The following is a 26,105-nucleotide window of genomic DNA, read 5'->3' as shown; positions in this document are numbered from 1 at the left end:
TGTATGCGAGGATCTTCAAAAGAGTGAATGAATACTGATCTGCATTTAGGGCAGTCGCCCAGGTGGCAGATTCCCTATCTGTTGCTTTCCTAGCCTTTTCCTAAATTATTTCAAAAACATTGGAAATTTATTGAACATCTCCTTTGGTAAGTTATTCCAATCCCTAACTCCCCTTCCTATAAATGAATATTTTCCCCAGTTTGTCCTCTTGAATTCCAACTTTATCTTCATATTGTGATCTTTCCTACTATTATAAACGCCACTCAAACTTTTTCGTCTACTAATGTCATTCCACGCCATTTCTCCGCTGACAGCTCGGAACATACCACTTACATAAAATCAGCTTCATGGTCCGTATCGCACTTCAATAGATTCACAATGAAGTATTTATTTATTTTCCACCTAGTCGATACAATGATTGCCTAAGGCAATTTTTATTGGTCAAAAGTGGTACATGTTTCGTATATTATCAACATCTTCAGCCACATAACACAGTTTAGATGAAAAATATAAAATTGACAAAGTAATGCTTTAGAGGAAGTGTCCTTGAAATTAACATAAGATTGACAAGATTAAAACAAACAAATAACTCAAGAGAAAATATATAAATTATTTCTACAATAGAAAGCAGTCGTCAAGGAAACACTTGTACAATATTCCATAGAGAAATTGTCCTAATAAATATTCTTTTCTTAATAATCCATGAAAAAAGATCAATTTATAAATTAAAAATTATACATTTTATAAGTAATTATTGAAATGAAGAAATCCTGATATCACAGTGCGGCTCTTATTATTAATGTAGATGAAAATATAACTAATTCCTAGTTGTCAAATCTTATTAAGCCTGCTTTCCTTTGGAACAGTAACGCATCATCAATATTACACCCGGCGCAAAACTGTGAAAGAATGACAGGAGTTACTGTTCCAAAGGAAAGCAGGCTTAATAAGATTTGACAACTAGGAATTAGTTATATTTTCATCTACATTAATAATAAGAGCCGCACTGTGATATCAGGATTTCTTCATTTCAATAATTACTTATAAAATGTATAATTTTTAATTTATAAATTGATCTTTTTTTATGGATTATTAAGAAAAGAATATTTATTAGGACAATTTCTCTATGGAATATTGTACAAGTGTTTCCTTGACGACTGCTTTCTATTGTAGAAATAATTTATATATTTTCTCTTGAGTTATTTGTTTGTTTTAATCTTGTCAATCTTATGTTAATTTCAAGGACACTTCCTCTAAAGCATTACTTTGTCAATTTTATATTTTTCATCTAAACTGTGTTATGTGGCTGAAGATGTTGATAATATACGAAACATGTACCACTTTTGACCAATAAAAATTGCCTTAGGCAATCATTGTATCGACTAGGTGGAAAATAAATAAATACTTCATTGTGAACATACCACTTAGTCGAGCAGCTCTTCTTCTTTCTCTCAATTCTTCCCAACCCAAACTTTGCAACATTTTTGTAACGCTACTCTTTTGTCGGAAATCACCCAGAAGAAATCGAGCTGCTTTTCTTTGGATTTTTTCCAGTTCTTGAATCAGGTAATCCTGGTGAGGGTCCCATACACTGGAACCATACTCTAGTTGGGGTCTTACCAGAGAAAAGTATTCAGACAGCAGTATGTATATATTGTTGGTTACAAGGATAATGTCCAGATAGAGGAGGTGACTAATACTAAATAAGTATTAAAATTTACCTATGACAGCAATGATATTTACAGTAAGATACAAAAGTTGAAAACTAGAAAAGCAGCTGGAATTGATAAGGTTTCCGGGGATATACTAAAGACAATGAGTTGGGATATAGTACCATATCTGAAGTACTTGTTTGATTATTGTTTGCATGAAGGAACTTTACCAAATGAATGGAGAGTTGCTATAGTAGCCCCTGTATATAAAGGAAAGGGTGATAGACATAAAGCTGAAAATTACAGGCCAGTGAGTTTGACATGCATTGTATGTAAGCTTTGGGAAAGCATTCTTTCTGATTATATAAGACATGTTTGCAAAATTAATCACTGGTTTGATAGAAGGCAGTTTGGATTTAGGAAAGGTTATTCCACTGAAGCCCAACTTGTAGGATTCCAGCAAGATATAGCAGATATCCTGGAATCAGGAGGTCAGTTGGACTGTATCGCGATTGACCTGACTAAGGCATTTGATAGGGTAGATCATGGGAGACTACTGGCAAAAATGAGTGCAATTGGACTTGACAAAAGAGTGACTGAATGGGTGGCTCTGTTTCTAGAAAATAGAACTCAGAGAATTAGAGTAGGTGAAGCTTTATCTGTCCCTGTAATAATTAAGAGGGGAATTCCTCAAGGCAGTATTATTGGACCTTTATGTTTTCTTATATACTGGTATATCAATGATGTGTAAAGAAGTGGTTCAGAGATAAGGCTTTTCACAGATGATGTTATTTTGTACAGAGTAATAAATAAGTTACAAGATTGTGAGCAACTGCAAAATGACCTCAATAATGTTGTGACTCGACTAAGTGGTATGTTGGTATAGATGTTGATTCCCATTTATGTCCAAGTAGGCATCAATTTTTGGTAATGAGCAGGGAACGGATTTATATGTAAATACATATCTCTTTAGGAAGCTAAAATTAATTATATTTTGCATTATCTTTACGAATCATGACGTGTGGAGTTGAAAAATGGAGTATTCATTTTCCATATTTTTCCATATTTTGGAGTTTAGCACATATGTTCCATATTCTTTGTCATTAAAATCAATATAGTCCATATTTCGACTAAAAAGTAGTCCTGTCAATAATGGAGAAATAAATTTAAAATCTATATTCGAAAAATTAATATTTTAACTGGTGTGCAGGTGATTATCACGCCTGTCTACGTCTGGGCTGATAAAATAAGCTCATAAGCCGGTGCGAAGAAAGAGACAGGTTGAGCCCGGAAGTGGTGGAGATCAGCCGGTCAGTACCCACTTACAGCAAATACAGTAGAGACAATACGCGACACTTACGGATTTCGCCTTGCTAAAATGGAAGACAATTCGACGGTGGCGCTCCTAGTGACTTGACCTGAACAAATCACGCTAAATTCAAATATCAATGGAAATGTATATACAGAAATGGATAAATAAATTACGTCTAGAAAGAAAGTGGTATTGAGATATTAACTTCGAAGTTGCTAAAGCAATTCTGGATAAATGAATGAAGAATTATTTAAAAGGTTATTATTCAAAGACTGAAATTAGACATATAAACAAGATATGAAATGGGCTGCTGTGAAATAGCTTTATCTTTCATTTATGCATTACTTTTTTAGCTTTAACATTCCTGCCTGAACTCTTACGGTTGGATTCGTCTTTTTTCTCATTTTAAAACATTGTATCATCACATTAAGACACTTGTCAATAAAAATATCAGCACATTCCTTACACATATGATGCAATGAATTAACATTTAATAGCTGGACAATTTTCCTCTTAACATGAAGCCTACTAACAGAAAGAAAATCTATAAAATCCCGGCTTTAATCTGAGAAGAGGGATAAAAGAAAGAAAAGTATGAAAATGTTGTCGATAGTGATGCTTTGAGGAATATTTGCGTACAATTAGAGTAAAAATGTAACATACCCTTGGCTGTATAGTTGAGGATTTTTAAAGTCGCTGGCCTGGAAATGATCTGAACAGATCTTATAATTCTTATATAAGCGTAACATCCCTTCTTTCTTGTACACCTTATCCAAATCACTTCCGTGACATTTCAAAACCCACAGATCACACCTACAACAACACATCGGTATTGAAAGTTAACTGCTGCACTATACAATAAAATATGCGTATTACATTTTTATGGGTCGAGCAGGTCAGAAGATTATGAAGTACTATAAAAATCTCTGTCACTGGAAGAGTATATATCCAAACACAATATTACTTACATGTTCTTGTTACGGGTGAACCTGAAGAACGACCGCGCATTTTTCTCTACTTCGTAATTACTGCAGCCAAACACAGCACTTACCTTTCCCCTCATGTTGAGGGGAGATATCAAGGAATGACACACGCTACTATTTAATTATGTCAACTCACTGAAAACGCATAAATAACACCAAAAACTTCACACAAAAATACACGTGCTCTTATGAGAGAATCAGTACTGTTCAGGTCTATCCGCTAGAGTGAGCTCCAATAGCTGTCCCTCGATATCTCGCTCAGTGTCGCGTATTCTCTCTACTGTATTTGCTTACAGCACTGATAAGCTGCATTACATAACATCGACTGTGTCTGTGACGTAATTTTGTAACTAGGGAAATCTCATTCATCGACTATGTGCTGGTGGTTTCCGGATTAGTTCGTAATTCTCGCATTCCCTTTGATTGCTTCATAACTCCATCTAGTTCACTACCAGTCATTCACAGTTTGAATTAGCAGTGAGACGGATCATAGTGTTCTTGTACGTTAAGTGTGTGCAGTTGTATAGTGATATTCATAGAAGACATTAACGTTGTTACAATATGCCTAAAGTAGCTCAGTCAACCAGTTTAAAATTGAAAAGTTACGTATCAGAATTTAAAGAAGATGGTTTATCAACTGACAGTAAGATATTATTTTGTAATTTGTGTCATTGTACAGTGACATCTACTCAAAGGTTCCTTGTGCAACAGCACGTTTCAACCAGTAAACACCAGGCTAACAAAAAACGAGATTCCAAGCAGAGACAGTTGTTTCCGACGCAACCAGCAACTTCCAGTGTAACGTCCGAGTTCAGCACCGATCTCTGCCGTGATCTCATCTCTGCTGACATACCTCTCTTCAAACTGAATAATCAGTGCTTCAGGGAATTTCTCGAGAAATGTACTAAACGATCCATCCCGGATGAGTCAACGTTCAGAAAAACGTACTGTTCAGCCATATACGATGAAACTGTTCAGAAGATAAGGCAAGAGATTAAAGACGGTCCAATTTGGGTTTCCATTGATGAGACAACAGACAAAGAAGGCAGGCTAATTGGCAATGTAGTCATTGGTTTGTTAAGCGAAGATTATTGTAAACGGATTCTCTTAGACTGTGATGTTCTAGAAAAGTGCGATAACAAAACTATAGCAAAACTGTTCAATGAGGCTATGGGTATCCCCTGGCCACAGGGCGTTAAGTATAATAAAGTGTTACTTTTTATTAGCGATGCCGCACCTTATATGATAAAAGCCGGAGAAGCATTATGTGTTGTATATCCTAAGATGACTCATTTAACATGTGTAGCACATGCCTTTCATCGTGTGGCAGAAGTGATAAGAGGCAGTTACCCCAAAGTAGATTTATTGATTTACTCAGTGAAAAATGTTTTTCTCAAAGCCCACAGAAGAGTTCATCTTTTGAAAGAAATGTACCCAGAGATTCCATTGCCGCCTAAGCCGATTCTAACTAGGTGGGGTACGTGGTTGCAAGCGGTTGAATATTATGTTGAATATATAGACTGTATTAAGAACGTTCTGCATGCCATGGACTCTGAAGATGCAGCCTCACTTGAAGCCGCGAAAACAGTTGTCTGCGATACAAGTGTGAGAAATGACTTATGTTACATTCAGCATAATTTTTCATGCATCACAAAAACACTGAAAAGGCTCCAAAACTCGCATCTCTCACTTTCTGAAAGTTGTGAAATTGTGAATAAAACTGTGGAACAACTAAATCGTGGTACAGGTTAAGTTACAGATGTAGCAAACATGAAGATGGCCACTGTACTTTCAAAGAACCCTGGATATGAAGAAATGACAAAGGTTTCTGCAATGCTGTGTGGAGATTTAAGTGTAAAATTAACATTGGATTTAACCCCAGCAGATATTGTGAAAGTGAATTATGCCCCTATTACCTCTTCCAATGTTGAACACAGTTTCACTCAATATAAATCTGTCCTTAGAGATAATAGGAGATGATTCACTTTCCAGCACGACCATTTTGTAATCCATTGTTTTGGTAATTGAGAATAAAGGATTGTGTGTTCTTCAAATATATTAAAATGAGAAATGCAACATTATGTTGCATGTAGATCTACTTTATTTAGCTTCTTCGAACTTTGATATTAAATAGAAATTAATGTTATATGTGTAATTTTAAGTCCATATATAATTCCACATTTTAATAAAAATAACTAAATATATATGTACATATTTCAGTAATTATTAGTACATATAAATCCGTTCCCTGGTAATGAGACAGGGTCTCTCATAGTGCATTGGCACTGCCGGTGGCTCCAGTTGGCCTACGCAGTGGCCTACGCGAATGCACTAGCTATGCGTCTTGGTAGGTGTGCTAGGTACCAACTGATGAGCCCAGCCTAGCACACGGGGGCGAAACGCTGGTTGCCATGAATGAGTTGGCTGGAAAATTTATAATGTCCAATAACGGACCCTTTATATTGGATTATAAGTGGTATGTTCCAAGCTGTCAGTGAAGAGATGGCATGGGCTTGCTTGCTTGCTTGCTTGCTTGTTTGCTTGCTTGCTTGCTTTTAATAGGAACTTTTGTAGGACTTTATATGTAAGGGTCCTTAAAATAGATTGAGTACCTTTGACAATTCCCATATGGTAAAATCAAAAATCAGTATGTGTGCCCCAAGTCGGCTTAGTATCCAAATAAAAATCCTAACAGCTTAATGGGTTCATTATCTTCATTAATTAGATGAGTAAAAATTAAAGCAAAGTAGCAAAGTCATCTCCGTACAGGCCATGAGGGCCCCTGGAGGGGTGGAAGGTAAAGGCTTCCACCATCCGTAACCTCGGCACTTGGTGGGGTAGAGTGGTTTGCTCTACGCCCGACCGCCTTTGCCCCCAGGAATTAACCTGGTACTCAATTTTGGTGTAGGCCGAGTGAACCTCAGGGCCATGTGCACCTCCGGAAGTGGAAATCTTGTTTCTAAAATTTTACGACTTCCTGACAGGGAATCAAACCCACGTCCTTTCGGGTAAACCGAGCCCGCCTTTATCGCCTCGGCCAGGCAGCCCCTTAATTAGACTTTGTTAACTGTCTAACTTTGTCTACAGTATTAACATTTGCTATAAAAGTTGTATCTTCCGCATATAAGACTGAACTGGCTGTATAGTTCACACTGTAAACTAGATAATTTATTAGCACACACCGCCTTGTGCCATGTTTAATATAAAGATTACATGACCCCACGCCTTCCACTTCAACTGCTTGTTTACGACGATCTAGGTATGATCTCAGCATACCTAGCTGCTTATCTTTAACTTATTAATGTGATTTTGCAATAAAATTTGTAACGTAATCTGAGCAAGCCTCTTCTTTTCTAAAGCAAAGAAAATGTGTTCAGGCAGGGAGTCAATTGGTCCAATAGTAGGTTTACCCAGTCAAAATCCAAAATGTTCATTACTTAGATTATTAGTTTTTAAAAATCTACCCATTGCTTTACCATAATACAGCCTAGAATTTTTCAAAATACTGGGACAACTGAAACTTACTGGTTGTTGCCCAACTCATTATGTTTGCCATTTTAAATACTAGGTTTACTCTTGAATACTGTTGAGTTTCTGGAAACACTCCCGTTTCCAAACTGTCTTTAATACAGATAGTGAAAGGTTTAAGAACATGATCTGTTATTGATTTCAGAAAATGATTTGATATGCCGTATGATTTGGCTGTGTGAAGCTTTAAGTTTCTTCACCATACTTTTAACTTCACGAATAGATACAGTCTTCCACCTAAAATCAAATTTTGGAACTGTATGGGTTCGGGCAGTCAAGTCCATAAAATCAATATTGAGGAGTCACCCATGTTTTGATACTAATCATCCACTGACTGGGACCAATGACCTATAGATGTTGGTCCCTTTAAACAGCATCATGTACTGACTGAACAAAATGATGAATAAATGAATTGCTTGCTTGTTGTTTAAAGGGAACTAACATCTAAAGTCATTGACCCAGTAAATTCATTGAAGGATATATCAGTTTTTTTTTTTTTTTTACCTAATTCTATTAATCTCCTTATTAATTACCACTTTTTATTTATTTACTGTCCCAGCAATAAAATTCTCATTGGCTTTCAACTTTAATTACTGCTTGTTTATATGATTTACTTTCATTCTTGTATAAATCTATATATTCCTTATTCCCATTCTCTGACAATATATAGCTTAACATGACTCGATTCCTCATATTCTCCAACTCTACTGTATACCAGTTTAATCCATTTAAGATTGGTCCAGAATTTTGACTAGGCCTACTATAATGAGAGGGAAGCACCTTTCAAACAATATTAAAAAGGTCTTGAAAAAAATAATCAAATTTTCTACCTTTGATATTATTTTGAACTCCACCCATCAATCTCCCCAATATACATAACTTAACCTTGCTATTACATTTTAGCCTTCTGTCTTCCAAAAAAATTAATATGCTCAAGGATGTATCCAGCTCACACGTAAGTAAAACAAACAAACAAACAAACAAACAAACAAAAACAACAACAACACGCACACGTTTATACAACCTATTTAACAGGCACTCTCTATCAGTTATTCTGATACCTACCTTCCTTTCTTCTTTCTCAGATTTTTTAAAATGACCTGAGGGAACGCAAGTATGAAGAGAGGAGCACCCACAACTAGCTTTCCTTGATTTCAATATGTCACGCACAGCAACATAAACCTTAATAAGGAAGTCTAATACAAACTAGCTTGTTTTTTATCATTGATATAGACTGAGAAAGAGCTATGTATCTGTAAACAGGTTACTAAACCTCTTATTCTAATGAACACGATGTCCCCGCATATTTGCGGCCCAACAATGCACTTTGAATAACCGTTGGACGTAGTACTGGCATTTAACATTAGATATCTGAGCCTGACACCAGTATGTCAATGATTCTTCATAAATTCTAAGAATTGTATCCAATTTCAACCTCAGCATATAGAACTTTTGTAATATCTAGTAATCTTGGGGCCAGTGTAAAACCCTTCAACCCCAAAACGGTACCATATGTATACATCTTAATGTTAAGTATTTTTTAGAATAGTGGCAATCACTAACATATTTTTCAGCAGTGATATAGATAGAGTATAAGCTATGTGTCCGTGAACTGGTTGCTGAAGCTCTTATTCTAAGGAACATGACGCCTCCGCATATTTTCGGCACAACAATGTACCTTAAATATCTCATAAACCATTGTACATAATAGTGGCATTTAGCAGTCCGACTCGTTGGCTGAATGGTCAGCGTACTGGCCTTCGGTTCAGAGGGTCCCGGGTTCGATTCCTGGCCGGGTTGGTGATTTTAACCTTCATTGGTTAATTCCAATGGCCCAGGGGCTGGGTGTTTGTGCTGTCCCCAACATCCCTGCAATTCACACACCACACATAACACTATCCTCCACTACAATAACATGCAGTTACCTACACATGGCAGATGCCGCCCACCCTCATCGGAGGGTCTGCCTTACAAGGGCTGCACTCGGCTAGAAATAGTCACACTAAATTATAATTATTAATATTATTATTATTATTATTATTATTATTATTATTATTATTATTATTATTATTATTATTATTATTATTATTATTATTGTACCGGGTGGTACACCTCCACGCTGCTAGTTCAAATATTGCGCCAATTGAAACTCCTCTACAGGAGAAGGTCTGAACTTTAAAAAACTGTATCAACTCACTGTTTCTCCGAAGATGGCTCTGTGTGAATTTTGAAGTGTTTTTGTTTATCATTGATCAAGAAGTGTGGACATTCTCTAACAGATGTCTCTACAAAAAAAAAAACTATGATCATGCACTCTGGTGCAAAGGAATGAACCTTCTTGAAGAAATTTTGTATTCAAAAGTTGTTGTCTTTACTAAAATTTTGTCTTTTATTTTTGGGTTGGCAATATTAATCCTTTCTTCCGCCAGGTTTGAACTTAGCCAATCCCGAATTTATTTAATTAATTCTTAGCCAATCATGTATGTCTTCTTCGATATGGATATGTAGCTCTAAGCTATCCAATAAAGTTGAGGGGGTGTGTCTACTCATTCTTGAAAGGTCTCGAATTTTCCACGAGGGTATAAAAACTGCTGATTTTCTTGTCTCCGGGCCACTGGTATAACATCTAACTCAGTGTGTGAATATGTAGCAGGGGGCGGGAAGCGCCTAGTTCTTCAGTCAGCAGATCTTCAACAAGGTAATGGCCTTTTAACATCTTTATTTCTTGCTAGCTCAGCAGTCTAACTCTCGGGGAGGGTTCGAATCCTTTAATATGTAACCCATCTTTTTAAAATGTAAATTCCTTTTCTGTCTATGTAAAATCTACAAATCTCTTCTACTGTAAAGCGGGGATAGAGAGTGCTTTACCCTCTCGAGCTCCCCTTCATTTTGAAATTGAGGTGACTACGTTTTCATAACTGTTTCTTCTCTTCCTTAATGTATTAAAGTTTTCTCATACAAGTCACCTCCCTAGCTTGGGAATAGCCCCTGTATTATCGGCCTAGCGCCACATAGGTTTTAAAAAAAAATTTAGTGTAGGAGTGCAAGTAATCGCCTCCATTCAATTATGTATTTTGGGCCATTTATTTAACTCGTTTTGTTTTCCTTCCTGAGAAGGCCCAGTAGATTGGGTACAAGGTACCCCTGTACCATTATATGTGTGCCTTGAGGGCAGTTAGTGTGAAGTCTGCTTATGGCCTCTTGATAGGCTTGAACTTTGAGAGCGGGTCTGTTTTCTAAATTTCATTTCTTAACATTGTAATTAGGAGCAAGTGCTCCTTGGCATGATGGGGTTTTCTGCCCCTTTGTTCAATTTTGTACCTTGGTAAAGTTGGGCTAATAGCTCAAGGATTGTGATTGTGGGGCTCGAAGCCCAGTCCTTGTAAATATCCCCTAACACTTGTAATTTCTTTGTATCTGATTTTGGCCTGTTGTTGACTTGTTAAGTTTTCAAATTCTATGTCTCCATTGTTAAGTTTTGAAAATATAACCTTTGTTGAAATTTTAATTCATCTTTCGAACTTGTAGTTAGACCCATTCCAGCCCGCACCTTCTTTCACTTCTGCCTTCCACGGATAACTCCGTAACAATTATTATTTATGGCATTTAGCACAGATAACTTGACACCTGAATGTCAGTGATTCTTGTTAAACTCTAAAAATTATATCCAAGTCCAACCTCAGTAATGTAATTTTTGAAAATAGTCCCTTAACCCCAAAACTGTACCATATGTATATATCTTAACATTAAGTAATTTTAGAATAGTGGTATCATGTTTATTTATTGGCATCCTTGTTTAATTTTAATTTTAGTAGTATTTATTCTGTACAGTCGCTATTAAGTAGGTTCTCTAGCGGCTGAAGATGACCTATTTACGGGTCGAAATTGGTATTGTCCTTTTATGTAAATAACATTGACACTGTAAAATAAAGTATTGATTAGGTGGAGAACTCATCCTTCATACTTGAACTGATTATTTGGCAGATTTTCTAGGTATAGTGTTCTCTAGCTTCAGTCAAAGGGCTTGATGATCGAAGCCTAGGCCAGTCATGGCTGTGTTGAGTGTGAAATGAAAAATGAAAATCTACAGCCTGTTTCCTGTCATTCGACCCGGTCAGGAATGGAATGAATGGAACCCCCATCTAACAGCGAGGATAGGACGAAGCCTGTCGCACTCCTCTGGGGCAATGATAAATGACTGACAGATGAAATGTTAATGGAGTGTGTTGCTGGAATGAAAGATGACAGGGAAAACCAGAGTACCCAGATAAAAACATGTCCTGCCTCCACTTTGTCCAGCACAAATCTCACATGGAGTGACCTTGGTTTGAACCACGCTATCCAGCGGCAAGAGGCCGGCACGCTGCCGCCAGAGCCATAGAGGCTCCTGTGTTGGGTGTACTAGTGTTAAAGATATTATCAAGGACTGCTTTCCCTCCTGTAGGACAGTAGTTAGCATAATAAAAATTGAAAGAACACAGCAAATTTAGAAAAAAATAGGTATGTTTTTTATCTTGAGTGACGTCGAAATTGATTTCTCCACAGATATACACCTAAACCCATTATATCAAACTAATTATAATGACAACCTTTCCATCTGTTCAAGAAATACATCTACATCCCTATTAGGAGAATGAAACAACAACCATATCAAGATCATATATGAACATTGCAGTAACATCAAAATCTAATCCTACACATAAAACGGAAACTTGTATTACCTTACATTTTAAAGTACCATACTCAAAGCAAATGCTGCCACATCCCCGTTTTTGTGCTCCTTTGTACAATATGTTGACTGCAGTACATAACCATTTGACATTACGGTAAGGGAAGAAGTTAATACTGTAGTCTGTACTGTGGAAAAGATCTTGAGTTGTTGACAACGTGGTAAACTATAGAAAAGATGGTCTTATTGCCAACATGGATGATAATAAACCGGTGGCCTATTTAGAGGAAAACGATATAATAGCAGTTGAACTAGATTCCAAAAATGATTGTGATAGTGATACGATAACAGGAACCCCAGTAGCATCACCAGCATCAAAGAGGGAGTGCTATTATGGTCGCAGTATATCGGATGAATGCAAACTTTTAAATATCTCCAGAAATATTACTTCTACCGAAAATGTTAATAATAATGATAGAAAATTGAATATCCAATTATATGTATCTAACACATTTTACAAGGCATATTTTTTAAGTAAGTACCATTTTGAAATAAATGAAAAACAAACAGAGATTTTTAACAATTTTATTTTTATATGAAAGCCCGTACATTACTCTACTTTTCAACATAATTCCCACCAATATTGAGGCACTTGTCGTATCATACGAGCTTTTGCATACCATCCTCATAGAATTTGGCCACCTGATTTGTCAGCCACTGCAACACGGCCATCTTGACACCATCATTGTCGTCGTGGCGTTTGCCGGCCATATATTTCTTCAATTGCACCAAATCTTCACTAAAGACTGAAGGTCACCCACTCCGTTCTTCATCATGCACATCTGCGGCCACCTTTAAATGCTTGAACTTATTTCCTAACCGTTCCATCGCTCGTAATGTTTAGTCCGTAAACTGCACAGATCTCACGATGAATATCGATAGCTTTCAAACCTTTTGCACTCAGAAAACGAATAATAGACTGGACTTCACAATGGGCGGGACTCTCGATCGGCGAGGCCATTTCAAATGCTTGCCAACAAACGTACACAGGGGCGACTATTGCCGTAATGCCGACCGCAGCGCTGCATCGGTGGAATATCAAAATGGTACTTACTTAAAAAACATGCCTCTTACAAAATATACCATATCCTTCACCATTACAAAATGTTGGTAGAATGATCTGGTTCCAGTAATTATTTTTCTTATCAGCAGTATAAAGAAACTTAGAGGTGCAGGCTATATTGTTGTGTACATTGTAATTTTGCAGTTTTAATGAATAACTTGAATGTAGAAGAAAATGACTACAAAATATGGATGAGATGGTCTGGTGGCATGATGTTTCTTTTCTTTCAGCTATTGAATAGAATTTAAGGGTGTATGTTCTTGAATTGTATTCATTGTTGCAGTTTTCATTAGTAATTAGGATAAACTGCAAAATGGATGAGCAATAATATTTAGTACCTGTTACGATAGACAGGAGAACATGATATTCAGAAACAGAAGGGATGAGTGCATTTTAAAAATACTGGTAACTTTTTGGGGTGGTTGAATTTAACAAATTTGTATTAATCGTTTTGTTAAAAATTGAGTGTAGATTTCACTTATGTTCTTGGATTCGTGCAATATGACACATGTATTTCTGAAATGAGACTTATAGTTCAAAAATAAATGTTTTTTTATAAACAGTTTTCACATTGATACCAATTTAAAAATAATATGCAAGTATTTTTTTTCCTTTTATGAGCATTTACTATTAAAGCATGACATATTGATTATAAAATGTGGCATGAATAATGCATCAGTCTTAAAGTTCAATTTTTACAGTAATTACCAGTAATACTTTTGTATAAAAAACTGCAGTGTCACTGAAAATGGCTTGGCACTTTTACCCAATATTTTAGGAAATGGCTTGGCACTAAGAGGGTTACTCTTTGTTTACAGCTGCTGAACAACATGGGCGTTTGTCTTCTGTACCTGGGACGTCTCAAAGAAGCATTATCCTTGTTGGAGGGAGCAGTGAATAATAACCCCACCCGTGGACTGCATGAGTCTCTTCTTCTTAATGTCTGTACTCTCTATGAGTTGGAGAGTTCCTTAAGTGATCAGAAAAAACTCAATATGCTCAAGCTTATTAGCACCCATAAAGGAGATGGCATATATGTTGGCTGTCTAAAACTGCAGATGTAGACTGTTATCTTTACGTAAAGGGCATGTTTTTATTCTCAAGTCTAAAGCTAGTATATCAAAATAATATAGGCACGTTTTGTTTCACATTTTGAAATTTCTGTATCACTCACTTCTGTTTATATATTCTTATGTACAGTATTTATCTTGTGAAAAATATAACTGTAAATTATGATTTAGTGTTATCATGTGAAGTTAAGAAAGGACAATGATGCTGATTCTCTAAAACTTTATTGCATCCTTCCCTCAATTGCTGAACAAGCTTTGTTATAGCTGTATGTTTTATGTTTAGGCAATTGCCGATGTAAAATGTGCCACCTTAGGGGCACCTATAGCCCCTAGAGGACGTCTTCAGGTGGTGATTGATAGTGAGGTTCACATACAAATGGATTTGGTTCAAAGACCCTGCAAATAATACCTTGAAAACCAACAGGTAGCTCACTCCTAGGAGCTTTATAATACGGGGACACCCTCTTTCCAGAGGTCATAAATATGGAGAGCCCAAGCACAAGGGTATGAGGGAAAATTCCAACATTTCACTTGAGAGAGAATATGGCTTCGATACAGCAAATGAAGCAGAAGAGGCATCTTTTTGAAATGTTCAACAGCTAAACAAGTGAAGGAGGAACCTTTATTGTAGCTTTGGTTTCCAGCGGCTGAGCAGGTGGAAAAGGCTATTGCCAGACGGCCTGGCTATAAAGGCACATCTCAATTATTCTTGAATCTGGAGCAGTTTGTTGCCTTACCGATGCTTGATACTTCATGTTGCCTGCAATATTCGTCATTGTGAATAGTTCTGAAATCATAGTGCATGGGTCACCTCCTGGCAAGTACAGATCCACCTTGAACTAATTCATGCCAGTGCCACTTTCTCCAAGTCACTTTTCACTCCATTTCAAAGTCCTATGGCAGTGGAATAAGGACACTGGGAGAAGGTTTTTGGATAAAACTAGAAGCCTCTGCACGTTGGCAGGAGGTGTGTGATAGTCATCTTTTTTGAGAACTGAGGCTACATGGAAATTTGGTCCAGTATCTGTGTTTGGGCAGGCCTATTTAAGATCACCACTACCCACCCCACAAAGGGAAGACCCTAGAAAAGGTGGGCTAAACATTAGAAATTACACGTGCAGTCAGAATACGAAATTGAATCAGTCATTGACAACTGTAACTTTGAATATTAGAACTTCAGTTGATGTGAAAGACAGTGACAGACCTGAAAGACTCTTGTTACCTATGAGCTTTAAACATTCATATTGCTGTGTTGTGTGAAACAAGATTATCTAGAGAAGACAAAATCATTGAGATCAGTTAAGATTTTACCGTCGTTTGGAAGAGTAAGGAGAAAAGAGATCATCACGTTCTTGGTGTAGGATTTGCTCTGAAGACATAATTGTTTTAATACTCTCCAGCTTACTCCCACTGCAATCAGCAAAATATTTATGACTCTCCATATTCCATATCAGGAGATATCTTTATGACTCTTCTCTACCCATGCTCCAACCTTAGATGCTGATGAAGTAGTTAAGAACCAATTTTATAACCAACTAGCCACAGCCAACTCCAGAGTACAAACCAAGATACGCTCTTGTTGCTTGTTAACTTCAATGCCAGAGTCAAGAGAGATAATCAACAATGGGAAAATATTATTGTTAAGCAGGGCCTCAGCAAATGCAATGCCAATGGACTTCTGATCCCTATGTGCAGTGTTATGAAAATGTTGCAAACTTACGGCTGGGAAGACTTTGGGAGTAAGGGGATGAGCTGCTCAGCTAAGCAGTTTATTCTGAGTTGTCAGTGTTAAGAAGGTGTGGAATGACATGAGTAGATGAATAAGCTTGAATAGAGTTTTTTAAAGTAGGAAAGATCATAATACAAAAACAAAGTTGGAATTCAAGAGGACAAATTTGGGCAAATATTCATTTATAGGAAGAGGAATTAGGGATTGTAATAATTTACCAAGGAAGATATTTGATAAATTTCCAACTTTGAAATCATTTCAGAAAAGACTAGGTAAACAAATGATAGGGAATCTGTCACCTGGGCATAGCTCTAAATACAGATCAGTGGTGATTGATTCATTATTTCTGAATGGCTCACAACCTCCTAATCTGTACTCAGGATCCCTCTCCAGTGTAAACCACATAGTAGTGATGGGCAGTCTGAGATGGGGCCTCAAGATTTCTCGAGACTAGTCTAGTGTTGGCACTGTTTCTCACGACAAATTTCAAGAGATCTTTAGAGCATTGTTCTCGCATTGTGTGGCAAGCAGCATGTCGTAGGCCTACGGGTAGATGGAGCTGAATGTTGTTTGTGCAGAATATGCAAATAGCCAACCACGGGCCTTCTCCCTTCCATTAATATGTGTCAACAAGCGGCTAGGGCATTCATTTCTACCAAGGTCTATTTTGACGCAGTATTACATAATTATAAAGGATACCCATTCTGGCAATGTATGCATCAGTAAGTAAACAAATGAGTAGGCCATGTACAGAACCTCACGGCTACTGTATGTGTACATCGTTATCAGATCCCACATTCTATATCCATATGACCCGTGCTTGTGTTTACCGATTTTTTTGTTACTAAGAAAATAATTACTTACAATGTTTTAAAGTATTTGCATCATAATTAGGTACTTCAGTATATGTCGGTGCAAAGTGTGACTGTGTCTAATTGTATACGACCTCATTAAGACGATGTCTGAAACGTGAAATAAGTCGTGGATGTAGGTTATTTTTAAGGGAGGCCACATAACACAGCCCGCTGTGTTGTTTATTCAAAATAAGTCAAATACGGCAGCAGAAATACTTCTGGGATGATCTGGCACTTAAAAACACATAATAGCGCTGAAGGGGAATCGTCACAGAGAACACCTCCGACCCGGCCTGCATCATAAGAAGCTATCCTCATCATCATCATCATTTAACTGTCTCTGGTTTCCCAGGTACGGTGCAAGAGTGCTCTCCACTTATGTCTATGCAAGTACATGTCTTCTTCCTCAGCATTACTCAATTCCACTCCTCTTCCTCGCATATCATCTTTTATTTGGGAGATCCATCATGTCCTGGGTGTGCCTCTAGGTCACTTTCCCTCCAGATCTTTGTTAAACCATTTTCGTGCTACCCTTTTCAAATCCATCCTCTTCAAGTGACCAAACCATCTCAATCTTGATGTTGCTAGAATTTCGTTGAGTGGTTTCACCTGGATGTCTTTGTGGACCTTTTCATTCCAGATCTTATCTCGTCTTGTTTTCTGCAGCATTGACCTCAGAAATTTCATTTCTGCAGCCTGGAGTCTGCTGTTATCCCTTCTGTTTATGGTGCAAGTTTCTACACCGTATGTTGTTATTGGTGCAAAGTAGGCCTGATACAAAGTTTTCTTAGACATTAAAGGAATTTGGCTGTCCCAGAGGTGGTTCCTGACTTGATGGTACAAATGAGCTCCTTTCTGAATCCTGTTGGTGATTTCATCTGAGCAACAGCGATCTTGAGTTACAATACTGCCAAGGTATTGGAACTGATCAACTTCTGCTACCTTCTTTCCATCCAACATAATATTCATACTTCTTTGCCTGCTAACCTTCATGGCTGCCATCTTCGTAGGGCTAATTTTTAGGTCAAACTCCTTAAATTGGTTGTTCTACAGTAGTTTCTGATGTACTTCATCCTCTGTGCAATCCCAAATCACCACATCGTTTGCAAAAGCCAATGCCTTGAAATCAGTACCGAAACACTTTTGTTTCATACTCGTTATGATTTCGTCCATGACACAGATTTATAGCAGTGGTGACAATGCACTGCCTTGTTGCACTCCCTTAGAGTAACATACCAATCTGAATATCAGCTTCCTGTTTGGACACAGCTCTGACAATAGGTATACAACATTTTTACATTTCTGATAAGAGAGTCTGGAGTGTTTCTTCTCGATAGACAATCTCTGACCTTGTCCCTAGGCATGCTGTCATAAGCCTTTTCAAGACCCAAGAAGACAAAGATGATTTCTCTTAGTATATCTCTATAATCATCTTAACAGCAAAGATGGGGTCAATGGTTGTTCTATCAATTCTACATCCACATTGTTCTCCTTCTAGCTGAGGTTCAATGTTGTTCCTGAGCTGTTTATCAATAATTTTTCTTCATAACCTTTAATCCATGAGACAGGAGTGTGATTCCTCTGTAGTTGCTAATTGGCATCTGCTTCTCTTTTTGAAGAGAGAAATTATAATCCCCTTTGTCCAATATTCTGGAATCCTATCTTCCTTCCAGATGGCATTCATAACTCTGAACAACCAATGAAGTCCAGGAATTCCCTCAGCTTTTTTCATGCCAGCACTCACTTGCCTTTTCGTATGTTCTTTAAAGCATTTTCAATTATTGACCAGGTTAGGGGAGGCTCACTTTCATACCTCTCACTCTTAGCTTCTAAACCTTCTTCTGCCTTTTCCATTGCATCTTTTCCAATGTATAACTGTGCAAAACAGTCCATCATCACTTATCTTATGTCTGTCTCTTTCCATACAACCGTTCCATCCTCATTTCCTATAGCTTTCACTGGTATATATGGTTTTCTTCTATTTTTAACAATGTTGTACAAGAGCTTGTTGTTTTTGCTGTCCTTTTCTAATTTGGCAGTGAAATCCAACCAACATTTTTCTTTCTCTGATTTGATTAATCTCTTAGCTTTAAGTTTCAAGTGTCTGTACTTCTGATCTAATTCTCTCAGTCTGATTCCCTCTTCCTTACAATCTTCTCGTTCTCCTTGTCCTTATCTTTCCTAGCCATATTCCTTTCCTTTATCGCTTTCTGGATAGTGGCATTCCACCAGGGGGTTTCTTTCTTCTTTACTTTGGTGTTTGTTTTACCAACTATATTGACTGCAGTGCACACAATTATTTCTTTAAACCTGTTCCACTCTTCTTGGTCTGGTCTTAATTCATCATGTGGTAGGTTGTCTTTGATTTTCTGTTGGTATGCTTCCTTTTTCTCAGGATATTCTAGATCCCAAACATTTATCTTTGGTTTTGCCCTTCCCATTTGAATGTTTCGCAAAGTGGCAGTTAGTAGCCGATGGTTACTATCGAGGCTTTCACGTGGAAAGACCTTTACATATGTGATGAGAGTTCCAGATTCTTTGTCAGATATAATATAGTTTATTAGGGATTTCAGGTTTCCATGCCAGCTGTACCTTGTGATTTTGTGGCCCAGTTGTTTCTTAAAATAAGTATTTTTAGTAAGGGGGGTTATTCTTCAGGCAGAAATCTAAGAGGTGTTCTTCTGCATTCCTGTTTCCAAACCCATTGGGGCCAATTACATTTTCATATCCCTGTCTATCAACACCAACTTGGGCATTAAGATCTCCCATCACTATTACGTTGTCCTCTTCGACATGTTCTTCCAGGTCTTCAAGGAAGGCATCTTTCTCCTCTTGAGTGCAACCTGACAGGCACATACTCCTGAACAATGGTCAAGATCTTCTTATTTGTTTTCCATTGTGACTTCATTATCCTCTCACTGAAATATTTTATGTCTGAAATTGCATGTACGTGTTTACTTAGGAGGAATGCTACACCAGGGGTTCCCAAACTGGGGGGCGTGGGGCTTTATCACGGGGGGTGGGGCAGGAAGTGATTTCTGAATTAATTCTTTTAACTCAAATATTACAATTTTGTGTAATAAACATTTTTTAAATCTCTCCAAGTGATTGTCATGCCAAGTCAATTGTTCAAAAGCACTGGTAATTGCCAGCTGTCGTCACAAACCTCTGTGGAGCCGCGAGGTTGGAGGTGAAATAAGGAATTTGCTGTGTTGTGAGGAGCAAAATGAAGCCTGAGAGCAGGTGCGAGAACAAGACCACTCAACGCATTTTAATTGCACGCTTTGTGGACCTACTTGTGTGAAAGTAAACTATGACCATACGCAACATGTTTCAACTCATCAACGATGTAGTAATTCCTTTCATTTTCCAGTATTACTGTTACATACTGTACGTCCGACTCGTTGGCTGAATGGTCAGCGTACTGACCTTCGGTTCAGAGGGTCCCGGGTTCGATTCCCGGCCGGGTCGGGGATTTTAATCGCTTCTGATTAATTCTTCTGGCTTGGGGACTGGGTGTTTGTATCCGTCCCAACACTCTCCTCTTCATATTCACACAACACACTACACTACCAACCACCACAGAAACACGCAATAGTGATTACATCCTTCCATATAGGGTTGGCGTCAGGAAGGGCATCCGGCCGTAAAACAGGGCCAAATCCACATGTGCGACACAGATCGCACCCGCGACCCCACAGGTGTGGGAAAAGCGGTAGGAAAAGAAGAAGAAGAAGAAGAAGACTGTTACATACTGTACAAGGGTTTTCTCATAAACAAAATATATTACATGAAGGAGGTTTTTTTTGCTAGTTGCTTTACGTCGCACCAACACTACATGAAGGAGGTACTCGTATAAATGTTGGTATTATATCAAATTGATCTAGTAGCAAGAACAACAGGAGATAAGGCAATAATAGTTGGCTCAATTATAGTAAACTTATTTAATATTACTTGTTAGGCTTTCACGGCTAGCGTGAAATTTTATGCAGGCCTACTGGTATTTTGTGCTACAACTAATTAATGTTTAACCAAAGCAATTAATGAAACAGTGACATTTTCTCACCAAAGATCTTAACTGGCACTAAGTTACTACAGTCAGCAGTCAACATTAACTCTGAAGAGCAAAGAATATTGGAGTTTCAGAAGCAACAAATGAAGTGGAAGTTCCTCCTTTCCTCTCACTCTGCGGCATATAGACTCATTTTGTGGGTAGCTCGTCCTTGAATGTTCTGTTCCCACCCCTACACATTCTTATTCTTCCCTTGCAGTCAAATTGGCGAGAGCTACGTAGTACAAATGTCCCATCAGAGATGGGCCAGTAATGGCCATGACAACACATCAGTGGCCAGGCCCTTCGACTGTTGATTCTGTGCCTCTTTTACTTTCGCAGTGGACATGTCTGTCAAGTTGTTTATTGTGAGTGTTGTGTATGCTTTGCTGTAACAGTGCACCTGTGTGAATTGTTTTATTTAATATTGTGACTTTTAAAAAGTTGATAACAATGTCCAAGAAGAGGCTGTACAATGATGACTGCATTAAATATGGCTTCACAGTCGTTGAACGGAGCGGAATACAACAGCCTCAATGCGTAATCTGCCACTGTGTTCTGAGTAATGATGCGATGAGGCCTGTGCGTTTGGAGAGACATTTAAACACGAATCATTCAGGCTTAAAGATAATTACAAAATATTAGGCCTGGGCAACTTTTAGGTAAACTGTCTTTCAGTGTATCCTGAAATAGCCAAAGTAGCATTGCGTGTCATTGTCCCGTTTTCAACGACATATTTATGCGAGTCAGGATTTTCAACGCTGAGTGTCATAAAAACAAGCAGCACTGTCTGCTTGATGTTGCGAGTGATCTCCGCTGTGCTCTGTCAAATATCAAACCAAACATACCGAATCTTACCAAGAGAAAACAGTGTCAACCCGATCACTGACATTTGTTGACTAATTTAAGGATTTATTGTAAAAGTGTGTTCTTTGTATTGGGCTAAAATGAAGTTAGTATGTCATAGATATAAAGCGTGTACTTCATATTATTTTTTCATAAATAATTGAATAATGGAATAATTCATTATGTAGTGTCATTAGGTTAGATCTATATCCTCCACGTCAGTTTATTGGAGAGGTTATAGAAGCGACAGGGGGGGTAGGGAGGGGAGCGTGATGACCACACGTATCTGAAAAGGAGGGTGTCAGCTGGCAAAGGTTGGGAACCACTGTGCTACACCATTACGTGCTTCATTTGTATTGCCATGCCAGTGGAGAGTGTAACCTTTGTGAAGAAATTTTACACCTTTCCCTTTCCACTTCATTTCACTCAACCCTAGGACCTCTAATCTTCCTTCTTTCCATGAGATCAATGAGCTCTTCACATTTAGCAGTCAGGATCATGATGTTTAAAGCCCCAATTCGTGACTTATTCTGTCTTATAGTGTTTTTCTCTTGGCATGGCTCTGTTTAACATCAGGGTGCTGACCGTCATTCCTAGTTGAGCCATGCAAAGATGAAGTCGCATTTGGGATTTTATTATGGTATCTTTTTAGTTTTGAAAGCAATTCCAATGTCTCTCTTTGCCGGCCTGCTAAGCGTAATGCTAGAGAGGATGTTTCTGTTGGTATGTTCTCCCTTAGCCTTTGATAGTCCCCTATCCAACCTGCAAGGCAGCAGGTTGTACTCATATTAATCCCCAAGTACAGGGCTACCCCTTCCGCTATCTCCACCGTACTAAAGTCCAACTTTTCCGCTGTAGATACCGTTGAGGTCTTCACTCGTGACCCTGAGCTAGGAACTTTACCAGATGTTACACACTGGGTCAGTGTGCTCTGGGACTCACATAGGCAGGGGTGCCACTCCCAGAGGAGGGCTGCCTCCAAAGTGGGGTCCCTACCTGCTACCTGTATCACAAGAAGCTACCCTGTTGACAACAATTGCGAGGTATCCAGGTAGGTCTACATCCTATCTACAGTTTTTCACAAATTATACAGGGTTATTCAGCTAAGATCTCCACCTCAAATAACTCATGAAACGTTTAAGGTACTGACATTCTGTTTTTACTTTCGTTAAAGGTATAAAGGGGCTCAAAGTTGAACATGGAGTACTTTTCTAGGCTTTTTACAAAATTTATCAGCACATATTGTCCCTGGAAAGGCAAAGTATCGTAAACGACAAAATATGAATTTTACCGGAGAGGATAAATTTGATTAGTGAGTTGAATACTTACAGTTTAGACAATTTCTATGTTTATTCTATTCCAGAAATGAATTTTTCACGTTACGTATTTATTCAATCGTAGTGAAAAGGAATTTACATTGAAGTTATGAGTGTCACTTATGATTGTTGGCAAATCATCGTTGAGTGCATTGCTTAACAAAGTGGTCCTCTTAGGATAGCTTTTGTAGCGCTTACAATATTTTGGAGAGATTGGTTTGAAGGACTATAAGGCATGAGAATAATAAGAGATTTTCTTAAATGACTGTATTAAGAAATTAGGAAAATTGACTTACTACACTACAAGAAGAGAATGAAAGTGGAAATTACACTGATTACAGTACAATATTTAGAAAAGAACATCTTTATCAGTCTTCTCCATCTGTTTCTGGTAATAGATCACTGCTTTTGGAGTCGTAAGTAATGTTTAGACACTCGTCTTGTGTCACCTGCTAATCTTCTTGTTGGATATCTCCCATCACTAGTCAGAAGTACACTCAGTTTCCGTAGTAACTCGCTCACAAATTTATTCACAAGATAACTACTGTCATGTCATGGCGTGTGGCCTTCAGAAAGACCCGGTGCAGGTCTTTTGCCATATAGGCGACCTTGATTAAAACCCTTCTGTTATTTCTAATCTCCTTCCAGTTGAAGCATAATACTTTTACAATACTTCTCAAACTGATACAACCTCCTTGAAAACCAATCCTCTCTCCTGACACAGATCCTGATTTAGTTACTGATGGAGTTGTTTTCTGATGAATGTAAAATTCATGGATTGTGCGTCGAAATCTTTAAAATCCGTTATGCGCTTTTTCCCTTTCCTCATTTTTTCCTGGTGTACCAAATGAAGTTTCTTCAGTCTCGTGCTGTCTCTGTTCTACTTTTTTTTTTTTCCTTAATGTCACACAAACACATTAAAGGTTTTGGCAACAGAGGGATGGGAAAGGACTAGGATTGGGAAGGTAGCGGTTTTGGCCTTAATCCAGGTACATTCCTGGCATTTGCCTTGTGTGAAAGTGGGAAACTACGGAAAACCATATTCAGGATTGCAAACAGCGAGATTCAAATCCACTACCTCCCGAATGCAAGCTCACAACTGCACGACTATAATTGCATGGCCAACTTGCTCGGTTAAAATTCTCTTGACCGTCTTCTACAGCACTTTAGTTGCATCTGTTATTCTTTGTTGTACTTTCAACAACTCCCTTCTATACTGTTCTTGTGTTTTATTCTTTCTGTCCTCACCTTCCTTCTTCTTAAAACTATGAACACTGAACAATCTCTCACGTTTCTCCTCTTGTTGTCGCAAACTTCAGTTTAGAATTTTCAGTGGCATAATTCATTTCGGGCACGAAAGGCAGGAGTATGTAGGGACAATGAACCGATTTGTTTAACTTACTGACCGTACTTGGTCAGTCAAGTCTGTCACAAGAAGCAGCCCCTTCTCTTCTCTTCCCACCCCTCTTCTGTATTCCAATAGTATACTAGCTATCAATCAACATACGATAGGTCCACCAGCAGACTTTGCCTTCTATTTCAAGTCCGAAATTGATTTGAGGCAGTTATAAAACATTTACAACAATGACCCGACAACAGTCATGAACAATGAAACTGACACATCTCACATTCCCTCCAGAATTAAAACTTGTCGCGTACGATAATCTGTATGCAAATTCCAAGATTCTAACTCAGGCGTTTACGATAACTTCGTGGTCTGTATATTACTGATCGTGGTTACAATAATTTATTTTTTATATTGTTTTTACCCTCTAGATTCATTTGACATTTACAATACTTTGCCAGCATGTGCAGTGGAGTCCGATTGACATAAACATCATAACCTAAATTTTGACAAAAGGTCGCTTGCCCTTCCAGGGACGATGTGTTTCCATATGAGAATTGGTGATCATATACTATCAAGCTTATGCTCATAGTTGGACATCACACAGATCGCAGCACAGGAAAACTGGTCTTGAGAGCATTGCCCTTCACTACCCTGTCGAAGGAAATTGAGAAAACTCGGGCATTTTAGATTACACGTTCCACTCGTGTGTAATAGCAGTTGCATATGGAGCAAGGCATATCTTGCCCCGTCTCAAGTTTGAATAATGCATGCCTCCAATATCCAGGTAGGTATACATCCTGCCTACAGTTGTTCACAAATTATGCAGGGCTATTCAGCTAAGATGTCCGCTTCAAATATGTCGTGAACAGTTTAAGATATTGACATTCTGTTTTCACTTTCGTTAATGGTATTGAGGGGTTCATAGTTGAATGTGCAGTACTTTTCCAGGCTTTTGACAAAGTTTTTTGGCACACACGTTTCCATATGAGAATGTTATTTCATGCAATAACTGCTTATGATATACTATCAAGCTTATACTCGCAGTTACAGGGACATCACACAGATTCCAGCACAGGAGAATCAGTCTCGAGATTCTCGAGCAAGAGCATTGCCCACCACTGCCACATAGACATCTCCAGAATCTGTCTAAATGGAAGTATGGCACTTCTAAACTTCTGGGTGAAACTGCAGTTGCGGTTTTCGAGAATATGGTCTCTGCCCAACTGTCAAATACTGCACCCAACACACATGCTGTAGAGCTTGAATGGACCATATTGCAGAAGATTGTCATTGAGTCAGATGATGAAACCATTTATTTTTATTTATTTATTTTTTTTTTTAAAGAAGAAGAAATAGAAAAAGCAAGATTTATTTGATCAAAATAAGGGCATTTTGTGTCTCATTCATTCTAATTCTTGTGCAGTAGACACAGAAAATGAGTTGCTGTATGCGGCAGTTCAATGGTGAGGAATGACGAGCAGCTTTGATGTCTTGTATCTCTGCTATGAACATTTGAGAAGTAACTGAAACACGAAAAGGTAAGATGGGAAAGAAGTAGTAAGAACTCGGTGGAGGAGAGACAAGGAGGTGGAGGAGAGACAAGGAATGATTTTAATAGAACCAT

At 38.0% G+C, this 26,105-nt stretch overlaps 1 protein-coding gene across 2 annotated transcripts in view; it reads left to right on the top strand.

The window, feature by feature from the left end:
* Positions 1–14,503, top strand: part of LOC136876322 (trafficking protein particle complex subunit 12) — a 108,322-nt gene extending 93,819 nt beyond the window's left edge. For both annotated transcript variants that reach the window (XM_067150171.2, XM_067150172.2), the window contains exon 9: positions 14,086–14,503. In XM_067150171.2, coding sequence (XP_067006272.1) covers positions 14,086–14,331 — 246 coding nt within the window. In that variant the 3' untranslated portion in view covers positions 14,332–14,503. The remainder of the gene's footprint in view (positions 1–14,085) is intronic.
* Positions 14,504–26,105: the final 11,602 nt, after the last annotated feature.

The sequence above is a fragment of the Anabrus simplex genome, chromosome 6 (assembly GCF_040414725.1).
Source record: "Anabrus simplex isolate iqAnaSimp1 chromosome 6, ASM4041472v1, whole genome shotgun sequence".
Classification (NCBI taxonomy): Eukaryota; Metazoa; Arthropoda; class Insecta; order Orthoptera; family Tettigoniidae; genus Anabrus; species Anabrus simplex.
Note: the sequence above shows the minus strand (reverse complement) of the source record. Positions and strands in the feature narration are given on the sequence as shown.